Source organism: Ranitomeya variabilis, chromosome 4 (assembly GCF_051348905.1).
Source record: "Ranitomeya variabilis isolate aRanVar5 chromosome 4, aRanVar5.hap1, whole genome shotgun sequence".
Lineage (NCBI taxonomy): Eukaryota > Metazoa > Chordata > Amphibia > Anura > Dendrobatidae > Ranitomeya > Ranitomeya variabilis.
The window spans coordinates 283,958,895-283,984,310 of NC_135235.1; the positions used below are offsets into that span (position 1 = coordinate 283,958,895).

General features: G+C 40.8%; 1 protein-coding gene across 2 annotated transcripts in view; it reads right to left on the bottom strand.

The window, feature by feature from the left end:
- Nucleotides 1-25,416, bottom strand: part of PLCH2 (phospholipase C eta 2) — a 694,774-nt gene that overhangs the window by 141,804 nt on the left and 527,554 nt on the right. The window contains exons 5-6 of one of the 2 annotated variants that reach the window (XM_077250076.1): nucleotides 25,073-25,200; nucleotides 10,661-10,831 (exon numbers count right to left, since the gene is read on the bottom strand). In XM_077250076.1, the coding sequence (XP_077106191.1) occupies nucleotides 10,661-10,831; nucleotides 25,073-25,200 (299 nt within the window). Of the gene's footprint in view, nucleotides 1-8,999; nucleotides 9,349-10,660; nucleotides 10,832-25,072; nucleotides 25,201-25,416 lie in introns of those variants that run through there. The other variant, XM_077250077.1, reaches the window with a different exon arrangement.

The window sequence follows — 25,416 nt, forward strand, 5'->3', positions numbered from 1 at the left end:
CTCCGCCAATCTGGAAGAAAAGCAGTTTGTAACCGACTCCCTTTCTCGAAATCAATATTCTACAATTGACAAACCTCAATTGCTTTGTCTTAAAGAACTCTCCCTGTAGCGATTTCCCAAATCTCAAAGCCAATTATCTGCAGTGTCATCTGTCTTGCTTCTTTTTCCATATGTTTTCACAAATCTCCCCGATGATGGATGGTTGTCAGGTTTCCAGCCGATTTCAGAAAATTATTGGCATGTTTATACTACGCTGGCGAATGTCAGACTTTTCCTGTCTAAACCCTCTTCCTTCTAAGAATGTCAATACCATTTTATTCGCCTCTTTTTTTTATTTTTTATCTTATAGTAATGCCATTTTATTTAGGGGATGTCTTACAAATACAACCTCTCTATGCACTTTTAGGACTGAAATCCTTTAGTCTGGGACTAACACTGGTGGCCTATCTTTAGGAAAACGTCATCAATGTCTAATCGTTGGAGGTGCGACACCCGGCACCCCCGACCATCAGCCGTTCCTGGCGCCAGCGGTGGCCGAAAGTGTTCCGTTACAGAACAGCTCCATCAAAGCATTAGTGGCCACGGCCGGTACTGTACTTAAAAGGGTTGTCTCATCTTGCGAAATAGGTAACATTGCAAAAGTGCTTGTGAAAAAATCCTCTCCATTCTCAAAGATGGAGGGATTTTTTAAACCTATAGTAGCTGCTCATTGCTTAGGTTACTGGCCAACATTGAAGTCTAAGAAATAGCTGGTTTGCCAGGCAAGTAGCACACACAGATGGGAGAGCACATTATTTGGGCCAACGGTGCAACCATGTTGCTGGGCCCAACTGTCCGTCTACCGGAGAAAACATACTCCCCTGTGTGCTCCTGAAAAGCAATTATAAGACAATGCCCTTTAAATTGCTAACATGTAATACTACACTTCTCCTGTAGTGGCCACTCCAGGGGAAATGCATAGCTAACTTTACAGGAAGTGATTATCGGATTGCTATAGCGGATGTCATCTGAAAAGAGGAATCTATACAAATCTCCTTTAAATAAATTAATAAGCCATTTTATTGAAAAATGTGTCACAATGTGCTATCAAGGATCACTTTAAATGAAAAATATATATATACATTTTTCATGTGTTAAAAAAACCATTTTCTTTGATAATTTCTAATAAATCAGGTTTTGTTCTAGAAATAAGATATACAACGCGTTTTGCGCCGATAAGGAGCCCAGATGAAATTTAATGAGAGCGTAATAACCTTACAAAGGCAGCGTCCCTACAGAGAGATTCCAGCTTTCTGTGCCACAGCTGTGATTAAAAAGAGGCATTTGCCAACTATAGCAGACACGCGAGCAATGTTAAGTGGTGCTGAAGTCAGGTTAACTATCCGCCAAGTATTTTCTCTACAGTAATCACTTCTGCAGACGTAATTTGATTTTCTAGTAGTTCCCATCACAGCACGATAGGGAATGGACTGCCTGCATAGGAGGGACAGATATTAGAACAGATATTAGAACATACAAATGACCCCCCCAACCACCTCGTTCTAAATTTTGTTTAGCAAATCATATAAAAAAATAACATCATAACATTAAAGATGATCTGTCATCAGATTACAAGCATTAATAAATATTTTAGACCTGATGAAGCAGATGTACTTATTTTGAAAATCCATATTAGAAAGGCTGTATAATTCTGACATAAAAAGGAGCATTTTGTGAGTTCAGATTAAGAATGAGAGAGCTCAAGAGTGTGTATTTAGTCTCCACTCACCCAGCCTGACTGACAGCTGCGGCTGGCAACTGGGGTAACTGAGCACTGTGAAATATGAGCTGCAGCAGGGAGGAGGGACACTGAGCATCTGTTAGTAAGGCTAGGTCAATGCAGATACAGCAGCAGCAATGTGGAGGGACACTGACTGAGGAGCTTCCAATCTGGATAGGTGGGTGGGGCTTTATCAGCAGCAGGGAGGAGGGGCACTGAGGAGCTTTCAATCAGGGTAGTTGGTGGAGATTCAAATTCAGCTGAGAGGAGGGATACTGAGGAGCTACCAATGAGGGTAGGTGGGTGGGGATTGAGGACCAGGGAGGAGGGATGTGGAGGAGTTGCGATTGAGGGTAGGTGGGTGGAGATTCAGCAGAAGTGAGAAGGGGCACTAAGTATCTGCCAACCAGGATAGGTGTGTGGAGATTCAGCTTCAGCAGAGAGGAGGGTGTTGTGAATTCTGCTCTTGGGTTCCCTCCAGTGGTTGTTGGTAGTAATGCAGTTGTCCCTGGGTTGCAATCCTGGGCAGGTGTCCCTGCTGATTGCAGCTCTGACTGGGATATTTAGGTGTGCAGGATTCATTAGCCCTTGCCAGTTGTCCATTGTTCTTGGAGGTTTTGCATCTCTGTCTGGTTCCTCCTGCCCTGCTGTCAAATCAGCAAAGATAAGTGTCTGGTTTTGTTTCTACAGCACACATGCTGTGTGCTTTACAATTCAGTACTATTCAATGTTTTTTCTTGTCCAGCTTAGACTGTTTGGATATTTCAGTCTAGTTGGATTCTCAGGAGATGCAGATATACATTCCATGTCTTTAGTTAGATGGTGGAATTTTTGTATTATCTGCTGTGGATATTTTTAGGGTTTTAATACTGACCGCTTAGTATTCTGTCCTATCCTTTCCTATTTAGCTAGTGTGGCCTCTTTTGCTAAATCCTGATTTCTGCCTGCGTGTGTCTTTCCTCTAATACTCACAGTCAATATTTGTGGGGGGCTGCCTATCCTTTGGGGTTCTGCTCTGAGGCAAGATAGAATTCCCATTTCCATCTTTAGGGGTATTTAGTCCTCCGGCTGTGTCGAGGTGTCTAGGATGTGTTAGGGACACCCCACGGCTACTTCTAGTTGCGGTGATAGTTTAGGGTTTGCGGTCAGTACAGGTTCCACCCACTCCTGAGAAAGTCTCATGCGGCTCCAAGGTCACCGGATCATAACAGGAGGGACACCGAGGATCTGTTAGTAAGGCTAGGTCAGTGCAGATTCAGCAGCAGCAATGAGGAGGGACACTGACTGAGGAGCTTCCAATCAGGATAGGTGGGTAGGGATTCAGCTTCAGCAGAGAGGAAGAACACTGAGGAGCTACCAATCAGGATAGGTGGGAAGAGATTCAGCTTCAGCAGAGAGGAGAAACACTGAGGAGCTACCAATCAGGATAGATGGGGAGAGATTCAGCTTCAGCAGAGAGGAGGAACACTGAGGAGCTACCAATCAGGATAGGTGGGTGGGGATTCAGCTTCAGCAGAGAGGAGGAACACTAAGGAGCTACCAATCAGGATAGGTGGGAAGAAATTCAGCTTCAGCAGAGAGGAGGAACACTGAGAAGCTACCAATCAGGATAGGTGAGAAGAGATTCAGCTTCAGCAGAGAGAAGGAACACTGAGGAGCTACCAATCAGGATAGGTGGGTGGAGATTCAGCAGCAAGGAGAAGGGACACTAAGGAGCTGCCGGTCAGGATAGCTGAACAGCGGTTGGATAAAAACTTTCAAAAAGAATAATGTAGCCATTCCAACAGATTTCTATAGTAAGTACACTAGCTTTATCAGGTTGAAGAGCTCTATTTACAGAAGTCTGTGGTTTGCATTGTGAAATACAGTAACAGACCCTTTCTAAATGCAATAGAAAATAGGAGAGAGTTTTTGACATGGCAGAAGTAAGGTAAAAAGCTAGAGGAGAGGGTGGCACTCACTTTTTTGCATATGTAATGGTTAATGTTTTCTATAGAGTCAGACCATTTGCCCTCACTTCTTTCAAAAGTTCCATTAGAGGGGGCTACTTCACACCAAGAGATTGTTGCTTTGGGGTGAATATTTGGCTATCCTAGGATCAATCCTCCTTATTATGAGGACACCTTGTCATCTACATAATAAGCCACAAATCTCAGACTCTCCACTGGAAAATACAGTTTTTTTTAATTTATTTGGCAGAGGAGCTATTTTAAAGAGGCCAATTAGTTATGGGAAACCTTTAAAGCCCCCATATGCTATTGACCTGCAGATATAGGGTCAATCTGCAAGTTAATGGTGTCCCAATGCTCTCCAGCTGCCTTAGGCCAGGGTCACACAACCAGATTTTCTCTCATCCGTGAAAATCGGGCTGATTAAGCTAATCACATACTGTGCAGAGTGTGCGCAGATTTTCTAGAGTGAGAAGATGGGAAAAAAAAAAGTTTCTTTATGTGATTTTTCCTTCGGACAGACTTGATCAGAAGAAAAAAAATCAGGCATGTGCACGGCCCCATAGAATAACATTGGTCTGAGTGTGGTTCAATGCTTTTTTTTTTTTTTTAGACCACATTCGAGCCGAAAATACGGTCATCTGCATAAGCCCTTACTGAAAGTGTGAACTTAACTCCTCCAGGGAGTACACAATGGCAGTTTGACAGCTCTGTGCAGAGCGAGCAGTCAAACCAAGTGCCGGTGCGTGCTTACAGCTGCTCCTCACTATGCACTATGGTAATACAGAAACCTATTACTTGGTCATATTCTAAGACTTTCACAAGTCTCACTTGAAACGAGCTTGCAGGCTCCATAAGGTCGGGCACCCCGGCTCGATGGCATGAGCAATACCAATCAGGTCTATTCCTTTTGCTGGAAAGACTCGAGTCAGGCAGCTCTCATTCCGGCCCAAGCGTCATTGACTGCACAAGTCCATTTTTCCATTTTAATCCATCGTGATGGAAACTATTGATAAGGAGATTAGATTCAGTTGAGTACTTGCTACGTCAAGCACAGAAGTGAAATAAGTTCATCTCGCCTGGAGAAAATACCTAGCAAAAAGTTTCTTTAAAAAATAAAAAGTTGGGTCACCTGACCCTCCGTCCTCTCACTGGAGCAGGATACAGATGTAGAACTTGTCATCTATAGTTTTACTAAAGTTTTATTCTTTCATTTCCTTTTTTTAGCTTCTGGGAGTAAAAAAAAGTTCCCATGCTTCAATTCCTACAGTGAAATGCCGACTTCAATCAAAGGAAACCGTGGAAAATGTTGGCTGTAGCGCTTTGTACGGAGAAAGGAAAAATGCAATTACAGTTCTCAACAAAAATGTAACAGCCTCGGTGATGGAACACACATTACTTGGCCAGGTAATAGATTTCATTTTTTATGCATTTATCAGAATTTTTTCTGCTGACAGTAGAAAGTGAATATTTTGCCCGTCTTATTTTTGGTGACTTTATCATGGTATTAAATTCACTATCTTGTGATAAGTTGGGTGCAGGAACCAGTGACGAAAACTAAAATTACAAATAAATCAATTATTGGTCATTATCACGTTGTAATGCACATATAAATAGTTTGGGGTGCCATAGCCTGCTGACAGATTCAAATTCCCTTTAAATCTTTACCATTGGGTCTAAAGTAAGCATTTTCTTGTTTAACCCCTTCACCCCCAAGCCAGTTTTCACCGTCATGACCAGCCCAAATTTTACAATTCTGACTAGTGTCAGTTTATGAGGTAATAACTCTGGAATGCTTCAGATCCCACTAATTCCGAGATGGTTTCTTCATGACATATTGTACTTCATGATGGTCATAAAAATGTTTTATATAACGTGCGTTTATTTGTGGAAAAAAAAAAATGTGGCCAAAATTTTGCAATTTTCAAACTTTAAATTGTTATGCACTTAAATCAGAGAGTTAGGTCACACAAAATAGTTAATAAATAAAAATATTTATGTCTAATTTAGATCAGCATAATTTTTTAAACTTTTTTGCTTGCTAGAAAGTTCTATGGGTTAAAATTTGACCAGCGATTTCTCATTTTTTTCAACAAAATTTACAAAACCATTTTTTTTTTAGGGACCACCTCACATTTGAAGTGACTTTGAGAGGTCTATATAATAGAAAATACCACCATTCTAAAAACTTCACCCCTCAAGGTGCTCAAAACCACATTCAAAAAGTTTATTAACAATTTAGGTGCTTCACAGGAAGTAATGGAATGTGGAAGGCAAAAAATGAACATTTAACTTATCACAAAAATTTTACTTAGACCCAATTTTTTTTTATTTTCACAAGGGTACCAGGAGAAATTGCACCATACAATTTGTTGTGCAATTTATCCTGAGCAAGCATATACCCCATATGTGAGTGAAAACTACTGTTTAGGCGCACAGTTTAGACAAATCCACAGAGCACAGTGGTATTTATTTATATATATAAGTACACAGTAAATATAACAAGAATCTATATCAAACAATACATCTCACTATAAGAGTAGCCAGTGCGCTGTGGAAGATTAGTGGGGACCCACTGAACACCAAGTAAGTGCAACCACAGCCAATATATGGATAGAAGCAAGGCGAGACACCAGACAGGAAGTGTGTATAAAAAACGCCTTTATTAGATACAATTGGCAAACATACGTATATTTAAATTACACATAAAACAAAAAAGTACACAAAAGGACCAAAATAATATATACCAAAATGTACTTTTAAAATTTTTTTTAAAAATGATATATAGAAAGATGGCTGACCTCAACCGTAATGCCTATAAGATAGAGGGTGTGACTCCCACCCCATATATAAATCTAAAAGCCATATATATATATATAAAAACCGATGCACTGAAAACAATTATACGGACAAGGTGAGAGAAGAGATGTATATAAGCACCACTATTTTGATAGTGCTTCTAGTGATTCACTGATGTGAATACTAAGCCACATGAACCAAAAGTGTAAAATACAAAAGGATATATGGAAAGAATAAAATCAGTATATAGTGCAAACACTAGTGTACACTCCACATTACAAACCCATGTGCAAGGAAATATATAAAAATATTTAAAATATAAAATCCATGTGCAAAACGGCACAAAAAATGGAAAAGCAAGCACAAAAAATCCTCATGGAAAAAAGTGCAAAAGTGCAAAATTGCCACTGGGTGAGAACAAATGCACGGTATAGTACTATATAAGATTTATATGGGAAAACTGTGTGGAGAAATGTTACTGACCCAATATTGGGCCAAAAGCACTATAAGAAGTCACTAAGGATCGCATAAGGCAAAGAGTGCCGCAGCGGTCCGGACAATCACACTGTGATAGCAGTGAAGGGAGCACACTATACCTCAGTCAATGACTCAAATCAGCGAGGTCAGCCCGGTCCTCATGTGAACGCGCCCCGACGCGCGTTTCGGATAGTGATCCTTCGTCACTGACTGAGGTATAGTGTGCTCCCTTCACTGCTATCACAGTGTGATTGTCCGGACCGCTGCGGCACTCTTTGCCTTATGCGATCCTTAGTGACTTCTTATAGTGCTTTTGGCCCAATATTGGGTCAGTAACATTTCTCCACACAGTTTTCCCATATAAATCTTATATAGTACTATACCGTGCATTTGTTCTCACCCAGTGGCAATTTTGCACTTTTGCACTTTTTTCCATGAGGATTTTTTGTGCTTGCTTTTCCATTTTTTGTGCCGTTTTGCACATGGATTTTATATTTTAAATATTTTTATATATTTCCTTGCACATGGGTTTGTAATGTGGAGTGTACACTAGTGTTTGCACTATATACTGATTTTATTCTTTCCATATATCCTTTTGTATTTTACACTTTTGGTTCATGTGGCTGAGTATTCACATCAGTGAATCACTAGAAGCACTATCAAAATAGTGGTGCTTATATACATCTCTTCTCTCACCTTGTCCGTATAATTGTTTTCAGTGCATCGGTTTTTATATATATATATGGCTTTTAGATTTATATATGGGGTGGGAGTCACACCCTCTATCTTATAGGCATTACGGTTGAGGTCAGCCATCTTTCTATATATCATTTTTTAAAAAAATTTTAAAAGTACATTTTGGTATATATTATTTTGGTCCTTTTGTGTACTTTTTTGTTTTATGTGTAATTTAAATATACGTATGTTTGCCAATTGTATCTAATAAAGGCGTTTTTTATACACACTTCCTGTCTGGTGTCTCACCTTGCTTCTATCCATATATTGGCTGTGGTTGCACTTACTTGTTTAGGCGCACAGTAGGGCTCAGAAAGGAAGAAGTGGCGTTTTGGAAAGCAGGCTTTGAAGGGATGGTCTGCAGGTTTCATATTACGTTTGCAGAGTCCCTGATTTGCCTAAACAGTGGAAACCCCCCACAAGTGACCACATTTTGAAAACTAGACCCCTCAAGGAATTTATTTAGATTTGTGGTGAGTACCTTAAAACCTCAGTTACTTCACAGAATTGTACATTGATCTGTGAAAATGAAAGACATATTTTTCCCACAAAAATGTTCTTTTAGCCGCACATTTTTTCGTTTTCACAAGGACAGAAGAAAATGGACCCCAAAATTTGTTGTGCAATTTCTCCCGAGAACATTGATACAGCATATGTGGGGGAAAACTACTTTTGAGGCTCAGTGCAAAGCTCAGAAGAGAAGAAGAGCCATGCTGGAGTTCAGATTCTGCTTGACTAGTTTGCGGGTGTCATGTTGCATTGGCAGAGTCACTGAGGTGCCAGAAGAGCAGAACCCCCATCAGAGATCCCATTTCACAAACAAAACCTCTCAAATTCATCTAGGGGTGCATACCATCGGGCAGTGAAGAAAAAAATAATTACATTTTTACCTATAAAATTTAGTTTTAGTAACAGATTTTACATTTTCACACTGGGAAATAGGTAAAAATGGCACCAAAATTTGTCCCACAATTTCTTCCAATTTAGAAATACCCATATCTGTATATATACAGATATGGGTATTTCTAAATATATATATATATACACACACATGTATGCACATATATTTATATTTATCATTTACATTTTAAAAATTACAAAAAGGAAAATTGGCCGATGCAAAGTTTGGGCAACCTTGGAGATTTTTATGCTCACATGACTTTGACCAAAGTTTTAGATCTTAATTAACCTGTTAGCATTATGAATTGTTCACCATCATGCTTAGGAAAGGCCAGGTGATGCAAATTTTCCTTCTTTATAAAAATGTAGCCTCCTCTAACCTTGTGCCAAACGACAGGTAACTCGAGCCTTTTACCGGATCTCTATCATGACCCGGGCTCTGTCTGCTACTGTGCCCTTGGGTGTTAATGGTGGACAGGTAACTTGCAATCTGCTGACTGCCGGTTTCTGCCGTGGGGCATGAAGTTACCCCCACAACCTCGGTTTTCCAGCTACCGGTATCTGTGCTCAGCGTGGAGGAAGCCCACTCGCAGCTTCTCTCTCCAGCTCTTAACTCTCCTTTGCTGCTTCTCCTCCTTCACACACTCTACATGTTGCTCTGCTCTTTTTTTCTTCCCAGGAGCTGCAGAATCACTCATCTGCATGGCCCCAGCTTTCCTTCGTCCCTCTCTCTCTTCGCTCTCCTCTCACCAACTGCTTAACTCCAACTGCCTAGCAACTGCCTAGCAACTCACTCCTCCTCTCAACCAGAGAGAGCAGCTCCCTTGGAAGTTGGGTGCAGAGCTTCCCCTTCTGGCCTGGAGTCAGAATGGTGTTGTATGTGCTGAATAACTGTTAAAGGGATCCTTCCACGCTTCCAAGCATGACATCACTCTCCCCGTGAGGAAAGCAATGCTATTGTAACAACCGGTTACCTGGGGTGTTACAGACCGATGATGTTAAAATAGAACTCTTTGGCCACAATGATCAAAGGTATGTGTGGTTTAAAGGGCACAGAATTTCAGGAAAAGAACATCTTGCCAACCATTAAGCATGAGGGTGGATGAATCATGTCTTGGGGTTGTGTTGCAACCAATGGCACGGGGAACATTTCATGGGTAGATGGAAGAATGGATCCAAATAAATGTAATCAAATTCTTGATGGAAACACACCATCTGTAAAAAGCTGAAATTGAGAAGACGATGGCTTCTTCAAATGGATAATGATCCTAAACACACGTAAAAACTCACAATAGATGACATCAAAAGGCGCAATCTGAAGGTTTTACAATGGTCCTCACAGTCCCCTGATGTGAACATCATTGAAAATCTGTGGCTAGACCTCAAAATAGCAGTGCATGTGTATATATATTTTTTGTCCTAAAATACAAGATCATTTCATCTTCAACTAGCTTAACTGTTCACAATAACTGTAATTTTGACCAGGGATGCCAAAACTTTTACATTTCACCGTACAATGCTACTAGAGCATATACTATGCCACCCCTCTGCATTCAGGGTACTAGCTTTGTTCATTTTGCTACTTTCCTAGGAAATGTAGAGTAGGGGTGCAAGAAAAAAAAAGAGAACAAAACAAAACATCGGATTCAGGAAAACAGCATCACTTACAGCAGGTAGAAAAACATATTACCGATTTATTGTTTGTGACAGATTTTATGTATTTTAAATGGATTAAAGACTAAAAAAGGATATTTTTTTTAGCCATTGTGACATCATCCAGCAGTCAGTCACTGTCTTATATCTGTTCCCAACTTCTAGTTTTCTTTCCAAATTGATATTAAATTAGAAATAGAAAACAGATGGAAAGGATTATAACTACAGGATCTGACTACGAGGCTTGTTTGTTGTCTGTTACCATGGAAACACATGGTATTGCACAGTAGTTGCAGTAACAAATAATAACAAAGTTTCTTTTTTTTTTTTTCTTTTAGTAGTGAACATTTGTAAATTTTCTGCAAAAAACCCCCCCAAACTTACTAACCTTCTGTTCAGCTTCTAGGAATTTTTTCAGGTCGTCTGGATCTAGGTGGTCTTTGTGATTGCTGTACGTGAGCATCAGTAGGTAGAGATCCCTTCTGGTCGACATCATCTTGTAGAACGCACAGAACTCGTCAAAGCCCAGGGTCCCTTGGTTGTCATCAGTATCCGCTTCCTAGGGAAAGTAAGATAAAATGAAGATCATAAACCGGACAGAAAAAAAGAAAAAGATAAATCTGTTGCTATAAACCCATCTCGAAAATTAGACAGAACCTGTCTACAGTCTGGAGAATGTAAGATGAGAATTTGGTAATACGGCACGAGATGACTCTTGGCAAAATCCTATTTCTTTGCCTAATGGAAGCCAGAAATCCATTACTTTATTTTTATTTTTGATGCTGTGCTTTACACTGCAGCTCCTTTTGAATCCATTATTTTAGGCATAGACTTATCTATAGCATGCACATGGTAGACTTCTAATTCCTAAATACCCATTGCCTTTTTGCCAACATATGTTCCCGTTTTTAGAGGCCACTAAATGATACGCGTTGTTTTCCTGGCCTTCACTTTTTTTTGACACCAGCTTGGCAGAAGAACAGAAGAAAATGAAGCATTTTGTAAATTATTCTGATAGGAATGGAGGCGAGAAGATGACGAGCTGCCAGGTCTTCATTTAGGTGCCAATTTACGGATTGCTCGATTGCCAACATAACCAGCAAAGCACGAGCCGCTGTAGGAAATGACGGGCCATGCTGGCAGGAGCCGTGCCAGGGCTCAGTAATGGCGGGGAGATGCTTCTGGATAATGAGCACACGCATGCATTCATTAATAGGTGTTTACTATAATTGGATGCACCTCATTTCAGAAGTAAAGTACAAGGCTCTTTGTGAAATGAGGCATGGAAACGCATTATAGACGCCGGCACACCGGAGATGAACCAAGAGGTGGCTGAAAATCAGGAAGAAATTATCTTTTTCTCCCCTTTTCTTTAAAGAAACTCATTTCTCTTCATGTCTAAAAATGTTAACACTGTAAATGTAAATTTGCAGTTTATTTGTATTTTAGTTATTTCTACGCTGGAATAAGGATAGGTTCACATATTGCTTGAGATTTTAGAAATCCGCACAAGCTTTTTTTTTTTTTTTTTTTTTTTTTTTAACTGCAGCATGTCAATTCTTTTTCATTTTTTTCACTATAGAAAGCTATGAAAGTGCAAAAACGCTGCAGAAAACACAACCATGCGTTTTTGCTGGGGTTATTTTGGTGGATAAAACCATTCAACATGTACAGTAGGCAAATAACACAAACGCAGAAAAAAAAAAAAAAAAAAAGCTTTAAAGCTTTTTTAGCCTTGAAAGGACGTTTTGCCTGCAAAAAAAAAAATTGCAGCATAAAAGCAAAGTGTGAACACATCTATATATAAACAGTAGTATATCAGCATATACCCATGAAAAAAGGGCGACAATCAATAACAAAACAAGGAGAAAACGGAATCCAAAAATGCCAAAAATATAATTTTAATATTACACATGGATAAATAACAATTCCAAAAAAGAATTACAGAAAATTGTATTCAAAATAAAAAAAAAGAATATAATAATAATAATAATAATTATATATATAGTACATGGGTTAAATCTGAAAACAGTGATTGACTCCATGGGTGTGAATAGGGGCCGAAGGAAAGGTCAGGATTAATTATCAAAAATGCAAACTGAAGAGAGAATACAGAGGGCATGTGATCCCATTATAGGATCTAATGCAAGAGTTCATTAAATGCTTGTGCACATAGACATTTCACATAGGCATTAAATGCATGAATAGCCATGAAAGTCACATACACTCAATATCGTGCTCTTTAATTCCCTCTGTTATGCATTGCTGTTATAGAGAATAGCCTTCAGGACATCTGTCAGGTCAGCAGTTCTCCCCATGATTGTGAAGCTACTGAAACAGACTAAGGGACCTTTATAAAAGCTTAGGAAGCCTTTGCAGGTGTTTTTTGTTAATTATTCTAATTTACTGAGATAATGACTTTACAGAAATAAACACATGAAATAGATCACTCTGTGTGTAATGACTCTATATAATATATGAGTATCACTTTTTATATTGAAGAACTGAAATAAATTAACTTTTCGATGATTTTCTAATTTAGTGAGAAGCACCTGTATATGTCACTTTTCCAAGAAATGATAGACAAATATGCGGAGATGATTTTATACCAGGTTTCCATTGGAGATATTATATATATATATATACACACACACACACACACACACACGTATACACATACACACGCTGCTCGAAAAAATAAAGGGAACACTAAAATACCACATCCTAGATATCACTGAATGAAATATTTCAGTTGCAAATCTTTATTCATTACATAGTGGAATGTGTTGAGAACAATAAAACATAAAAATGATCAATGTACATCAAAATGAATATCCCATGAAGGTCTGGAGTTGAACCAATGCTCAAAATCAAGGTGGAAAATCAAATTACAGGCTGATCCAACTTCAGTGGAAATGCCTCAAGACAAGGAAATGATGCTCAGTAGTGTTTGTGGTTTCCACGTGCCTGTATGACCTCCCTACAATGCTTGGGCATGCTCCTGATGAGGCGGCGGATGGTCTCCTGATGGGTCTCCTCCCAGACCTGGACTAAACATCCGCCAACTCCTGGACAGTGTGGTGCAATGTGACATTGGTGGATGTTTCGATACATGATGTCCCAGATGTGTTCAATCGCATTCAGGTCAGGGGAATGGATGGGCCAGTCCATAGCTTCAATGCCTTCATCTTGCAGGAACTGCTGACACACTCCTGCCACATGAGGTCTGGCATTGTCCTGCATTAGCAGGAACCCAGGGCCAACCGCACCAGCATATGGTCTCATAAGGGGTCTGAGGATCTCATCTCGGTACCTAATGGCAGTCAGGCTACCTCTGGCGAGCACATGGAGGGCTGTGCGGCCCTCCAAAGAAATGCCACCCCACACCATTACTGACCCACTGCCAAACCGGTCATGCTGAAGGATGTTGCAGGCAGCAGATTGCTCTCCACGGTGTCTCCAGACTCTGTCACATCTGTCACATCTGCTCAGTGTGAACCTGCTTTCACCTGTGAAGAGTACAGGGCGCCAATGGTGAATATGCCAATCCTGATGTTCTGTGGCAAATGCCAAGCGCCCTGCACGGTGTTGGGCTGTGAGCACAACCCCCATCTGTGGACGTCAGGCACTCAGACCATCCTCATGGAGTCGGTTTCTAACCGACACATGCACATTTGTGGCCTGCTGGAGGTCATTTTGCAGGGCTCTGGCAGTGCTCCTCCTGTTCCTCCTTGCACAAAGGCTGAGGTAGCGGTCCTGCTGCTGGGTTGTTGCCCTCCTACGGCCCCCTCCACGTCTCCTGGTGTACTGGCCTGTCTCCTGGTAGCGCCTCCATCCTCTGGACACTACGCTGACAGACGCAACAAACCTTCTTGCCACAGCTCGCATTGATGTGCAATCCTGGATGAGCTGCTCTACCTGAGCCACTTGTGTGGGTTGTAGAGTCCATCTCATGCTACCACTAGTGTGAAAGCACAGCCAACATTCAAAAGTGACCAAAACATCAGCCAGAAAGCGTTGGTACTGAGATGTGGTCTGTGGTCCCCACCTGCAGAACCACTCTATTATTAAGGGTGTCTTGATGATTGCCAATTGCCATCTGTTGTCTATTCCATTTGCACAGCAGCATGTGAAATTGATTGTCAATCAGTGTTGCCTCCTAAGTGGACAGTTTGATTTCACAGAAGTTTGATTTACTCGGAGTTATATTCTGTCATTTAAGCGATCCCTTTATTTTTTTTGAGCAGTGTATATCTATCTATCTATCTGTAAAATTTGGCAGCGCTACCAAAAAAACAGGTGCAATAAAACCTGCAAAGGTGATGTCCAATCCTCCAAAGTAGAAAAATCAGAGAAAATAAAGGCAAACACTCCAAAAGTCAAAATGAAAAACCGTGGCTTTACTGATCCATTAGCAGCAACGTTTCGGCAGATTTCTCTGCCTTTCTCAAAATGCATGATGTAAGCTGGGCTTTAAGTTCTTCAAAGGAACAGGATAATCCTGGAGCCTAGATCACAATGCTTTCACACTTTTTTTAAGCTAAAATTGGAAAAGTTCTGTAGCCCAAAAAATAGGAGATGGTGACAAAACTTTCAACCATACATTTGCTTTCGCTAAAAACCTTGGCTTAAGAAAAAAAAAACCAAAAAACTGAAAAAGCTGCATAAAATAAACCCTCTGCCCCAGAAATGAGGCTTCCAATAGTCTTTAACAGAAGGACCATTTCACATTTGGTTGGAGTAAGCCATTTTAAAGCTGACCAATATCCACATTTTACAATACAAACAGTATACATTATTAAACCGCAATATTAGACCTAATGACAAGGGTGTATTTGCTTTAAAAAAAAAAAAAATATATAAGAAAGGCTGTAAAAATCCAAATATTGAAATGAGCTTTTTATGAGTCCAAGTGTATTCAGTGGTCATCCAGCTAGCCTGACTGAGCGCTCTAAATTGAACTGAGCTTTGAGAGGACACAACAGGGAGGAGGGACCCTGAGGAGTTGTCAATCTGTGGAGGCTGACAAAGATTATAAATCCATGTCAGCATGGCTGTACAATCATTTACAGTTTTTAAGGTTGTAGGTAGGAATAAAAGTCCATCGGGTTCAACCTATAACCTATCCTGCTAACAACAACACATGCCCCACATGCATGGATATTACTGGGAGAGGTCAATAGCCTCTTGTAGCCATTTACTGATCCACAATCCCCTTCTTTTGCTGACTTTCATTTACTTGCGCTCCTTTTCTAGAACAGTTTTCCATAACACGGCTGTTAGTATCGGCTGTAAATCTATGGAGTTATTGCTGTAAAATGTCTTCCTACATTACAAAGCGCAACGCGCAGGATGTTCTACGGCTGCAAATAATAAAGAACAAAAATGACACTAATCGGGACATCAATGGATGCTTCATTGTTTCTTCCCGGGTAATAAATGCAGGATTATTCCATTATACAAAGTATTCACATGATGAACATTTTATGATTCCCTCTTAACAAACGCTTCCAAGTAGCAGCAATGTTTCCCGCTCCGTCTATATTGAATCAGCATGTGTTCCAGCATTAGGTGCGGAAAAGGTTTATGATATGGCGGTTTTGTCTTGGAGATATGGGATCAAGACGGGGCTCCGTAATCATTAACAGGCGCTTGAATTTTACCCTACACTGCTTAAGATTTTATAAGTAGAAAGAGAGCACAGTAATGTGCTAAATCACAATGGGCGGCATCCGAACAGTATGTGATGGGTCTGCAGGGCTGAATATGTAGGTATGCAGTAATCATCCACAGTAGGATTATATGAGCAGCTGACAATGTGTCAAATTGATCCTGTGTCTCTAAAAAAAGAAAACAATTCTCTTAGGAAAAGATGCATACATTTTGGATAGATGGAAGCCCTACCATCGGCTTGGAATGGTGATATGTCCACGTGTGCATGACTCTTTCCATTCATACATCCTACATTGTAACCGTTGGCAAAGTAATAAGTCCTAATGCAATGTCAAAATAATACTGGTGTCAGAGGAAAATTCAATCCATAAGTAATCTCAAAAATGGAGAAGAGCTGAGGCTTAAACCTCCATTGAAGTAGCTCTACACATTAAACATATGGGAATAATTATAGCTAGAGAGAACGACTAGAAAGGGAGAAGATCTCACACATCATTTCAATTGAAGTAGAAGCCTCCTACAGTGACCAGGTAATTAAAACAAGAAGATATACTTTGGGAACCAGCTACCAAGATGAGGATTCATTTACACAGAGGCATAAGCTTCCTTTCATCAAAGAAGCTTCGTAGATATTTTGTCTCTGGTGTCCAGATAGGAATATTAGGTTTTGTCTGGATCCAGTATTTATGGGAGATATATTTTCGGCATTGTAGCAAAGGGATGACATAATACATTCACACTCATCACTGTAAAGCCATGCTAACCCCTCCAACGGTCTGATGGATGAGGCTATCCAAGTCATGTTTGATTGTTATACAAGTGTAAAATTGCAATGACACGTGCCATAATATCTAACACCTAGGACCTCCAGGGGCAAAGATATCCTGAAAGTTGGGTATATCATAAAATTCTGAAGAGCCAAGCATCTCCCACAACCAGACACACATGAGCTCATCAAGGGGAGGTATGTGGGCGTAACCTTGAGCTAATAAAAAGCTGAAGTTGGGTTTAGGTCTTTATTCATTTTGGAAGTCATAGTTTGCTGTGATGGTGGTATGTCAAATTTAATAGCTCTGTTCCTCTTGTTTTATAAACCGCACCCCTGAAGCCATAGGCTACCTGTAAGGGTGTCCACTCAGCCTGTATATACGTTTGGTGATGGCAGCTAGTGGCTCTTTTTTGTTGTTGTGGAGTTGGCAGTGACCGTACCGGAGTATATATACATATATTCTATGCATTGGATTTGGAGGTGTATAAACCATACCCTCACTGTGAGTTCCCCAATAAGTGGCCTAGTAGTGGAAGCGGCAATGGTCTAGTCCATCACTCTTCAGTCAATTGCATAATTGTCCTGATGATTGGAGGTAGTGGAGTTGCATTCTCTGACAAACTGGAGGCAGCAGTGAGATCTGGATGATCTCTCCGGTGCCATCTGTGACAAAGTGGTAACAGTGGTGGCATCTGCGTGACCCCCGGCTGTTATCCGTGACAATCGGATATATAAAAATTTAGGTCCAATATTTATCAAAAGGCAGTGCTAAATTTAATTCCATTGCAAAATAAAAGCATCAAAATAAGTCCATTGGACACAAAAGATAAACAGCCACAATTTAGTAATTCTAAAAATTGCTATGTAAGGCTATGTTCGGGCAGCATTTTTTCAGCATGTGAGCCTTCTCTGATTGATGCCATCTTCTGTATTGTGAAAAATAGCAGTGAGCATTTTTAGAAATTTTTGCAAATTGTTATAATTTGCTGGGCCTAAAATTTCCAAAAATTCAACATGATTTTCATCATTGAGTCAAACAGATTTACTCATCTCTATTGATCCTTGAAACTCAAGTTTTCAGCACCATGGACAGAAACTGTAAAGATTCAGAGGAACATCCTTTATTGCTTAACATAGTAACATAGTAACATAGTTAGTAAGGCCGAAAAAAGACATTTGTCCATCCAGTTCAGCCTATATTCCATCATAATAAATCCCCAGATCTACATCCTTCTACAGAACCTAATAATTGTATGATACAATATTGTTCTGCTCCAGGAAGACATCCAGGCCTCTCTTGAACCCCTCGACTGAGTTCGCCATCACCACCTCCTCAGGCAAGCAATTCCAGATTCTCACTGCTCTAACAGTAAAGAATCCTCTTCTATGTTGGTGGAAAAACCTTCTCTCCTCCAGACGCAAAGAATGCCCCCTTGTGCCCGTCACTGTCATGGTTCCCAATGGCAAGGGAACGTAAGAAACATATAAATAACGAACGAGCTCTCGGGTGATGGAAACTCGAGTTGACCGTGAGCTAAATCTACCACACAACTAATAGTAGCCAGGGAGCATACCTACGGCTTCCTAAATGCCATGCGCCAGCCGGAGGACTAACTACGCCTGGTAGAGGAAGAAACAGACCTGGCTTACCTCTAGGGAAATACCCCAAAAGATGATAGCAGCCCCCCACATGTAATAACGGTGAATTAAGAGGAAAAGACATACACAGTATGAAAGTAGATTTAGCAAAGAGAGGTCCACTTACTAGATAGCAGAAGGATACAAAAGAGGACTTCACGGTCAACTGAAAACCCTTTCAAAAACCATCCTGAAATTACTTTAAGACTCCTGTGTCAACTCATGACACAGGAGTGGCAATTTCAGCCCGCAAGAGCTTCCAGCTACAGAGAAATACAAAAACTGCAAACTGGACAAAAGATACAAAACAAAAGGACAAAGTCCACTTAGCTGATCAGCAGACTAGTAGCAGGAACATGCAACCGAAGGCTCTGGTTACAATGATGACCGGCAAGGAAATGACTGGAGAGCAAGGCTAAATAGGAAACTCCCAAACGCTGATGGAAGCAGGTGAACAGAAGCAGCAAAGTGCAAACAAGTCACCAATACCACCAGCAACCACCAGGGGAGCCCAAAAAGCGGATACACAACACGTCACCTTCCTTGGTATAAACAGATCCTCAGCGAGATATTTGTATTGTCCCCTTATATACTTATACATTGTTATTAGATCGCCCCTCAGTCGTCTTTTTTCTAGACTAAATAATCCTAATTTCGCTAATCTATCTGGGTATTGTAGTCCTCCAATCCCCTTTATTAACTTTGTTGCCCTCCTTTGTACTCTCTCTAGTTCCATTATATCCTTCCTGAGCACCGGTGCCCAAAACTGGACACAGTACTCCATGTGCGGTCTAACTAGGGATTTGTACAGAGGCAGTATAATGCTCTCATCATGTGTATCCAGACCTCTTTTAATGCACCCCATGATCCTGTTTGCCTTGGCAGCTGCTGCCTGGCACTGGCTGCTCCAGGTAAGTTTATCATTAACTAGGATCCCCAAGTCCTTCTCCCTGTCAGATTTACCCAGTGGTTTCCCGTTCAGTGTGTAATGGTGATATTGATTCCTTCTTCCCATGTGTATAACCTTACATTTATCATTGTTAAACCTCATCTGCCACCTTTCAGCCCAAGTTTCCAACTTATCCAGATTCATCTGTAGCAGAATACTATCTTCTCTTGTATTAACTGCTTTACATAGTTTTGTATCATCTGCAAATATCAATATTTTACTGTGTAAACCTTCTACCAGATCATTAATGAATATGTTGAAGAGAACAGGTCCCAATACCGACCCCTGCGGTACCCCACTGTTCACAGTGACCCAGTTAGCGACTATACCATTTATAACCACCCTCTGCTTTCTATCACTAAGCCAGTTACTAACCCATTTACACACATTTTCCCCCAGACCAAGCATTCTCATTTTGTGTACCAACCTTTTCACAGCAATCCTGTGAAAGTAGATGACCATTGTACACATCATTGACAGACCTTGTACACTATGTACAGACAGCTACACGGCTTGTAAAAGGCATGACATCCTACAATGCTTTAAAAGTAAGCCATACAGGAAAACATTATGACGCTATAGTAGCTTTGCCAAGACCAGGTCTACCAGAGAATCTGGTACCAAACTATTCCAAAACATCTGTATAATCTCCAAGTTCATGTATGTCTATAGAAAATCTATAAAATATAAAGTCTCGTTCACATATATCAGTGTGCAATTGTGCTGGAGTTTCCATCTAAGTCAACAAAAAGCGGGATTGAAACAACCTAAGAACCTCCATGAGGCAAATGTAGTCACTTTGAATTCAGTCTTGGTCTCTGTTCCGGTGGGGTCCTTCTGTTTTCTGGGTGGAAAAGGGACTACAAAATACGTGTACAACACTGAAGTCTGCTATGACCTATGACTGCTTCTAATTATTTTCAAGCTCTTTAAAGCAACGTTATCTCATATCGCTCACTTGGAATAATAAGGCTTATACTCAACTCCCGTGCTGGTGCCATTCCTGTGGTGTCGGCACCCGCTCTCTCTAGGACTCTTGTCCAGTGTTGTGACATGTGACGCCAATCAGTACTGACCTCACTGTCTCCATCTTCGAACAAATCGAACATGAAGAGGAAGCCAGGGATCAGCTGCAGCCCAAACTTCCTCTTCATGTTCGATTTGTCTGATGGCGGAGACAGTCTTAATAATGTCATCATATTTGGCTATGGGTAATTGAATGGTAACCCTTCTTCACTGTCATGTCACACACACTATCTGTAATTTTTAATAATTCGCTGTCTCTCCATATCTCTATTGCTGAGCTGTGAAGTCCCATCACTATGCAGATTCACACCAAAATGGCTGCTGCATTCCGTGCCTCAGCTTTTATACAGGCCTTGATATAGAGCAGCCAATCAGGAGGAACTATATGATGAAATAGCTGCAAGACATTATGGGGAAGTCCATCCTGCAATGCACACATGGTCATGTGAACCTTTTCCAGGTGATCCATACATTCCAGAAAATTGTAATGGCGATGGCTATTTTTAAAGAGTCACAAATCAAATCACAGATAGTTCTTATTTGCCAAGTTCTGCAATTTAAAAAAATATATAAACATTGACAATTTGATTTGCATCGAATCGATTGACTTATCACCAGTAATGCATTTTTTTCCTACAAATTCTTCTACTCTGGAGCCTTCTGCTGGAAATTCTGACTGTATGTTCAATGCGACAGATTTCCTTTAACCACTAAGAATCATCCATTTTTTATCCAGCTACATAGAATATGTTTGGACTAGGTTTCCACTTTGATGTGAGATTCAGGCTGAACGCCTAAGGTAATAAATGCCCCAGCCATGGAGCCTAAAAGAAAGTTCTTCAAAGTCACCAATAGCTCCAGGGTTTCTACACCCCCCACCAAGGTATGATAAAAAAGTAACGACTAATAGAAACAATGATTATCCTTTATAGTCTCTCTTAATAAGGCAATTATTTTTTTCATAAGATTCTCCATGTCCTATATTGTAAACCCTCCGACAACATACCTAACCTTTGGCTCAATGCTCGGCATAACTCTTCTCCGATAAGACACGGGAAGAGAACTTGCGTGCACTCATGACCCATAACTTTCTAACCCGCCTGCAAACGAAGCTTTTCAGGCAAAATTTTTTTTCTTTTTTCTTTCTATCTGTGACACAGATTCACACACAGGAAAATTCCTTATTCTCATTATTTTCAACCAGACGGTGCACATCTTTTTCGCTCCTATACCGTAGACTCCAGCAGAGAATCTCCTGATCCTCTTTATCTGACAAGCCGAAAAGATCAGACAACATCGAGTGTGTCAATCACACGGAAGCGAGCGGCGGGGCAGCAGAAAGGCTCCGGCTTGAGCTTACAGTATTTTCTTGCCGAGATCTATTTTTCCAGAACTTTATCATTAACCGTAGGAAAAAGAGGAAAAAGCTATTGTGTTAAACAAGGAAACTATCTGTCTCTGCCTTAGGCCTTATTCAGACATGATTTTTCTCCTGCAAAAGAAAAGACCAGTTTTTGTCAGATTTTCAGCAGAGTTAGGTCAAAAAAATCAATTTTTACCTTCAGAGTAAGAGAAACCTCTTAAGCTTCTCCAATCAGACAGTAGTGGATGAAACGGTGCCAGATACGACCTCTTTGCGAGAAAAGTATATTGGAAGTTTGTAGTCCAATAGTTCTGCCATGACAGAAGCTCCTTGCTGTTTTGGAGGTAAAAATGGGCCTCCTCATCTCTTGGGCTGCACCAATGATATATCCACCCCTGGGATGGAACCAAAATGGCATCTGAGCGCCGTTCCACCCATATCTGAGCGCCATTCCACCCACAGACTTGCATTGCAGATTTATTGATACATGAGCCAGATCAAAAATAGACAAGTCTACTTTTGTTTGCCGATCACTTAAAGAACCTGTACCAGTTGGACAACAACTTTGCCAAAACTTTTAATGGTCATAAGATCTTCGGCAACTTTGTTTGCTGTTGGAAAACAGGAAGTTCTGTGGCACTAACGCTACTATTTTATCGCTCTGCTGGTGACCATAATTAATCGTGTAACCCTGGCCTGTGTGTCTGGAGACAGTCACTGACCTTGAAGAATTTTTTTTTCTATGACTTGCAAGAAACGTCAGCTTATAAGAAAAGTTACTGGCACCAAATACATGGGTCAAGTTTTTCATTCCGCAGCCATCGCAGGTCATCCAAGGTGTTAAAGTGGAGCCTTCCCTCTGTCAACCATCTAGATGCTGCGGTCATGATTGAAAGCTGAATCAACTGCGTGTGTTTATAAGCAGCCACTACTCTGGGGTCGGGAGAGCCGCCGGCCAGTCCGAGCATTGCATTGCGATACTCGTTCGAGTTATACGGCCGTCTAACTCTTCCCTTAAAAGGCGTTTTGGCAGCTGTTAAAGAGTTAAATGGTTCTAGCTTTATTGCAAATAGCAAAAAGTTTGGAAATTTTACACCTAATTTGCAATATAATTTCTGATTGAAACTGTTTAATATCCATCTTTAGGATTTCCTCGTTATCAAAAAATGCTAATGAACTTCCATTGCGTTCATGCCAAGCGATCAATGTTATGTTATATGATGAAAGATATATATATATATATATATATATATATATATATATATTAGTAGTCCAAAAAAGGAAGCAGGACACCACTGTCAGTGAATAAGGAGCTATTTTATTTATATTTATATATCTATCTATCATGTGCTAGTCCTCACCTGGTGAGCAGCTGCTCAGAAATGTGCAGGGGATACCCGTCTGGAAACGCGCGTCAGGGGCACAACTTGTTAGCAAGGCTTCATACCAAACAAGCCATAATCAAATATTTATTTTCCAAAATTTTCACACTAGATCAGTCCTTGATAATTGGAAGCTGGGGATTTATATTCCTTTACTAAATAACCAGCAGTGTTAACACAAACTTTCTAGAACTAATTAAAAAAAGGCAAAATGGCAATTAAACTCTATAGTTATTAGAAAATACCAGATGTCACTTTACCTACAACACAAGTGACAGTAATCCGCTCACACAGGAGAGCGGCACCCGGAGGAAGAGACCTGACAGGATCCAGTCTGTATAGCAAATATAACAAGACTTGTCCTAGGCTGAACGGCGTCCTTCTCTTGGCATAATTACAAAAATATTACGAGAATGGCAGTGACAGACCAGTCAGATCATCTGCAGCCACCACAAATATTGTATTAAAGGGATTGCCCAATACATTTTATTTTAACAATAAAAATTAACAATAAAATCAAGAAGATCCCATTCTCTGTAACTGGACCCCACCATTATTTGGTACTGCAGCTCATGCTCCCCAATAGTCTCTTTACTTCCTCTTATGGCGAGGGATGTTATGGGATTGGTGCAGTGGTCACCTCATGTGCCATCTCATAGGATAGGGGATCACATTGATCGCTGGAGGTCTAACCAACGGGACAGCCATAAATATTCAATACAGGGCCACATCTGAAAGGAGCAAAAGTTGAACATGTGCACCTCTATTAATTTTCTATGGGACTGCTGTCCTCAGGATTGGTGGGAGACCCAGCGGTCAGGCCAGAAGCGATCACAATACTGTTCCTTATGTTCCCAGCCAGTCATCTTGCATCCTCTTCTGCCAAGTGACAACTGCAGCCAATCAGCAGTCACTAATTGGCTGCAGTGGTCAAATGATATCTGAGTCAGAAGAATATTATGGTAGCTCTTTCTTTAGGCTCAGATAATTTGTGCCTGCTGCAGCCAATCAGTGACCCAACAGTGCGTAATCTGCCGGCCCATGAGCACTGCAGCCAAAGACCGCAGTACACAGGGGTCAAGTAGTTAAGTATATGATTTTTATTGTAATTATTATTATTATTACTATTATTATGATCACCATGGGCCATTAAAAAAAAATCAACTCCTAGAAATATTGCACACCATATGAAAGTAAATGAGGAATAGATACTTTATCATAAAACATATGAAAACATACATAAAATAAACAGGACAATATGGAGAAAACATTCAAAATGAAATAAGTAGGTACAAACTACATCGTAGGGAGAGGCAGGGGATCGTAGGGAGAGGCAGGGGATCGTAGGGAGAGGCAGGGGATCGTAGGGAGAGGCAGGGGATCGTAGGGAGAGGCAGGGGTTCGTAGGGAGAGGCAGGGGATCGTAGGGAGAGGCAGGGGATCATAGGGAGAGGCAGGGGATCATAGGGAGAGGCAGGGGATCGTAGGGAGAGGCAGGGGATCGTAGGGAGAGGCAGGGGATCGTAGGGAGAGGCAGGAGGTCGTAGGGAGAGGCAGGCGATCGTAGGGAGAGGCAGAGGATTGTAGGGAGAGGCAGAGGATCGTAGGGAGAGGCAGAGGATCGTAGGGAGAGGCAGGGGATTGTAGGGAGAGGCAGGGGATCGTAGGGAGAGGCAGAGGATCGTAGGGAGAGGCAGAGGATCGTAGGGAGAGGCAGGAGATCGTAGGGAGAGGCAGAAGATCGTAGGGAGAGGCAGAGGATCATAGGGAGAGGATCATAGGGAGAGGCAAAGGATAGGAGGGATAGGCAGAGTCTCAGAACCTAGACCCCCACTGATCAGTTCTGAATTAACGAGCCAGCAACATAATAAAAATGATTTACCAAAAGTATACGTAATTAATCTTTCAATTTTCTGACATCTTGACCAAACTACTAACTTTAGAAGACATTTTTTATGACAGTACAAAATAGGGCCATTACTGTTAAGAACCATACTTGCCTTGAACATTTGCTTCACTTTCTGGCGAGGCAGGTTGACATTCAGTTTGTGCATCAGTTGTAGAACCTCATTTATGCTTAAGCTGCCATCTCCATTCTTATCGGCCTCGTCAAATGTCTGCTTCAACCATATTTGGCAGGAGTTAAGGAGCAAAACTGAAGATCATGTAAGAAAATTATATTACTCCGCACATATTACCACTTCTCTATACAGGATGAATGTCTCAATGCGATTATAAGAGAGTGAGGCTGTCAGGTGGACCGAATCTATAGAAGCCATACTGGCCCAGCAACATCTATGGCTTTCGGTATAGGTTAGGGCAGTGCTCCCCAACTCCGGTCTTC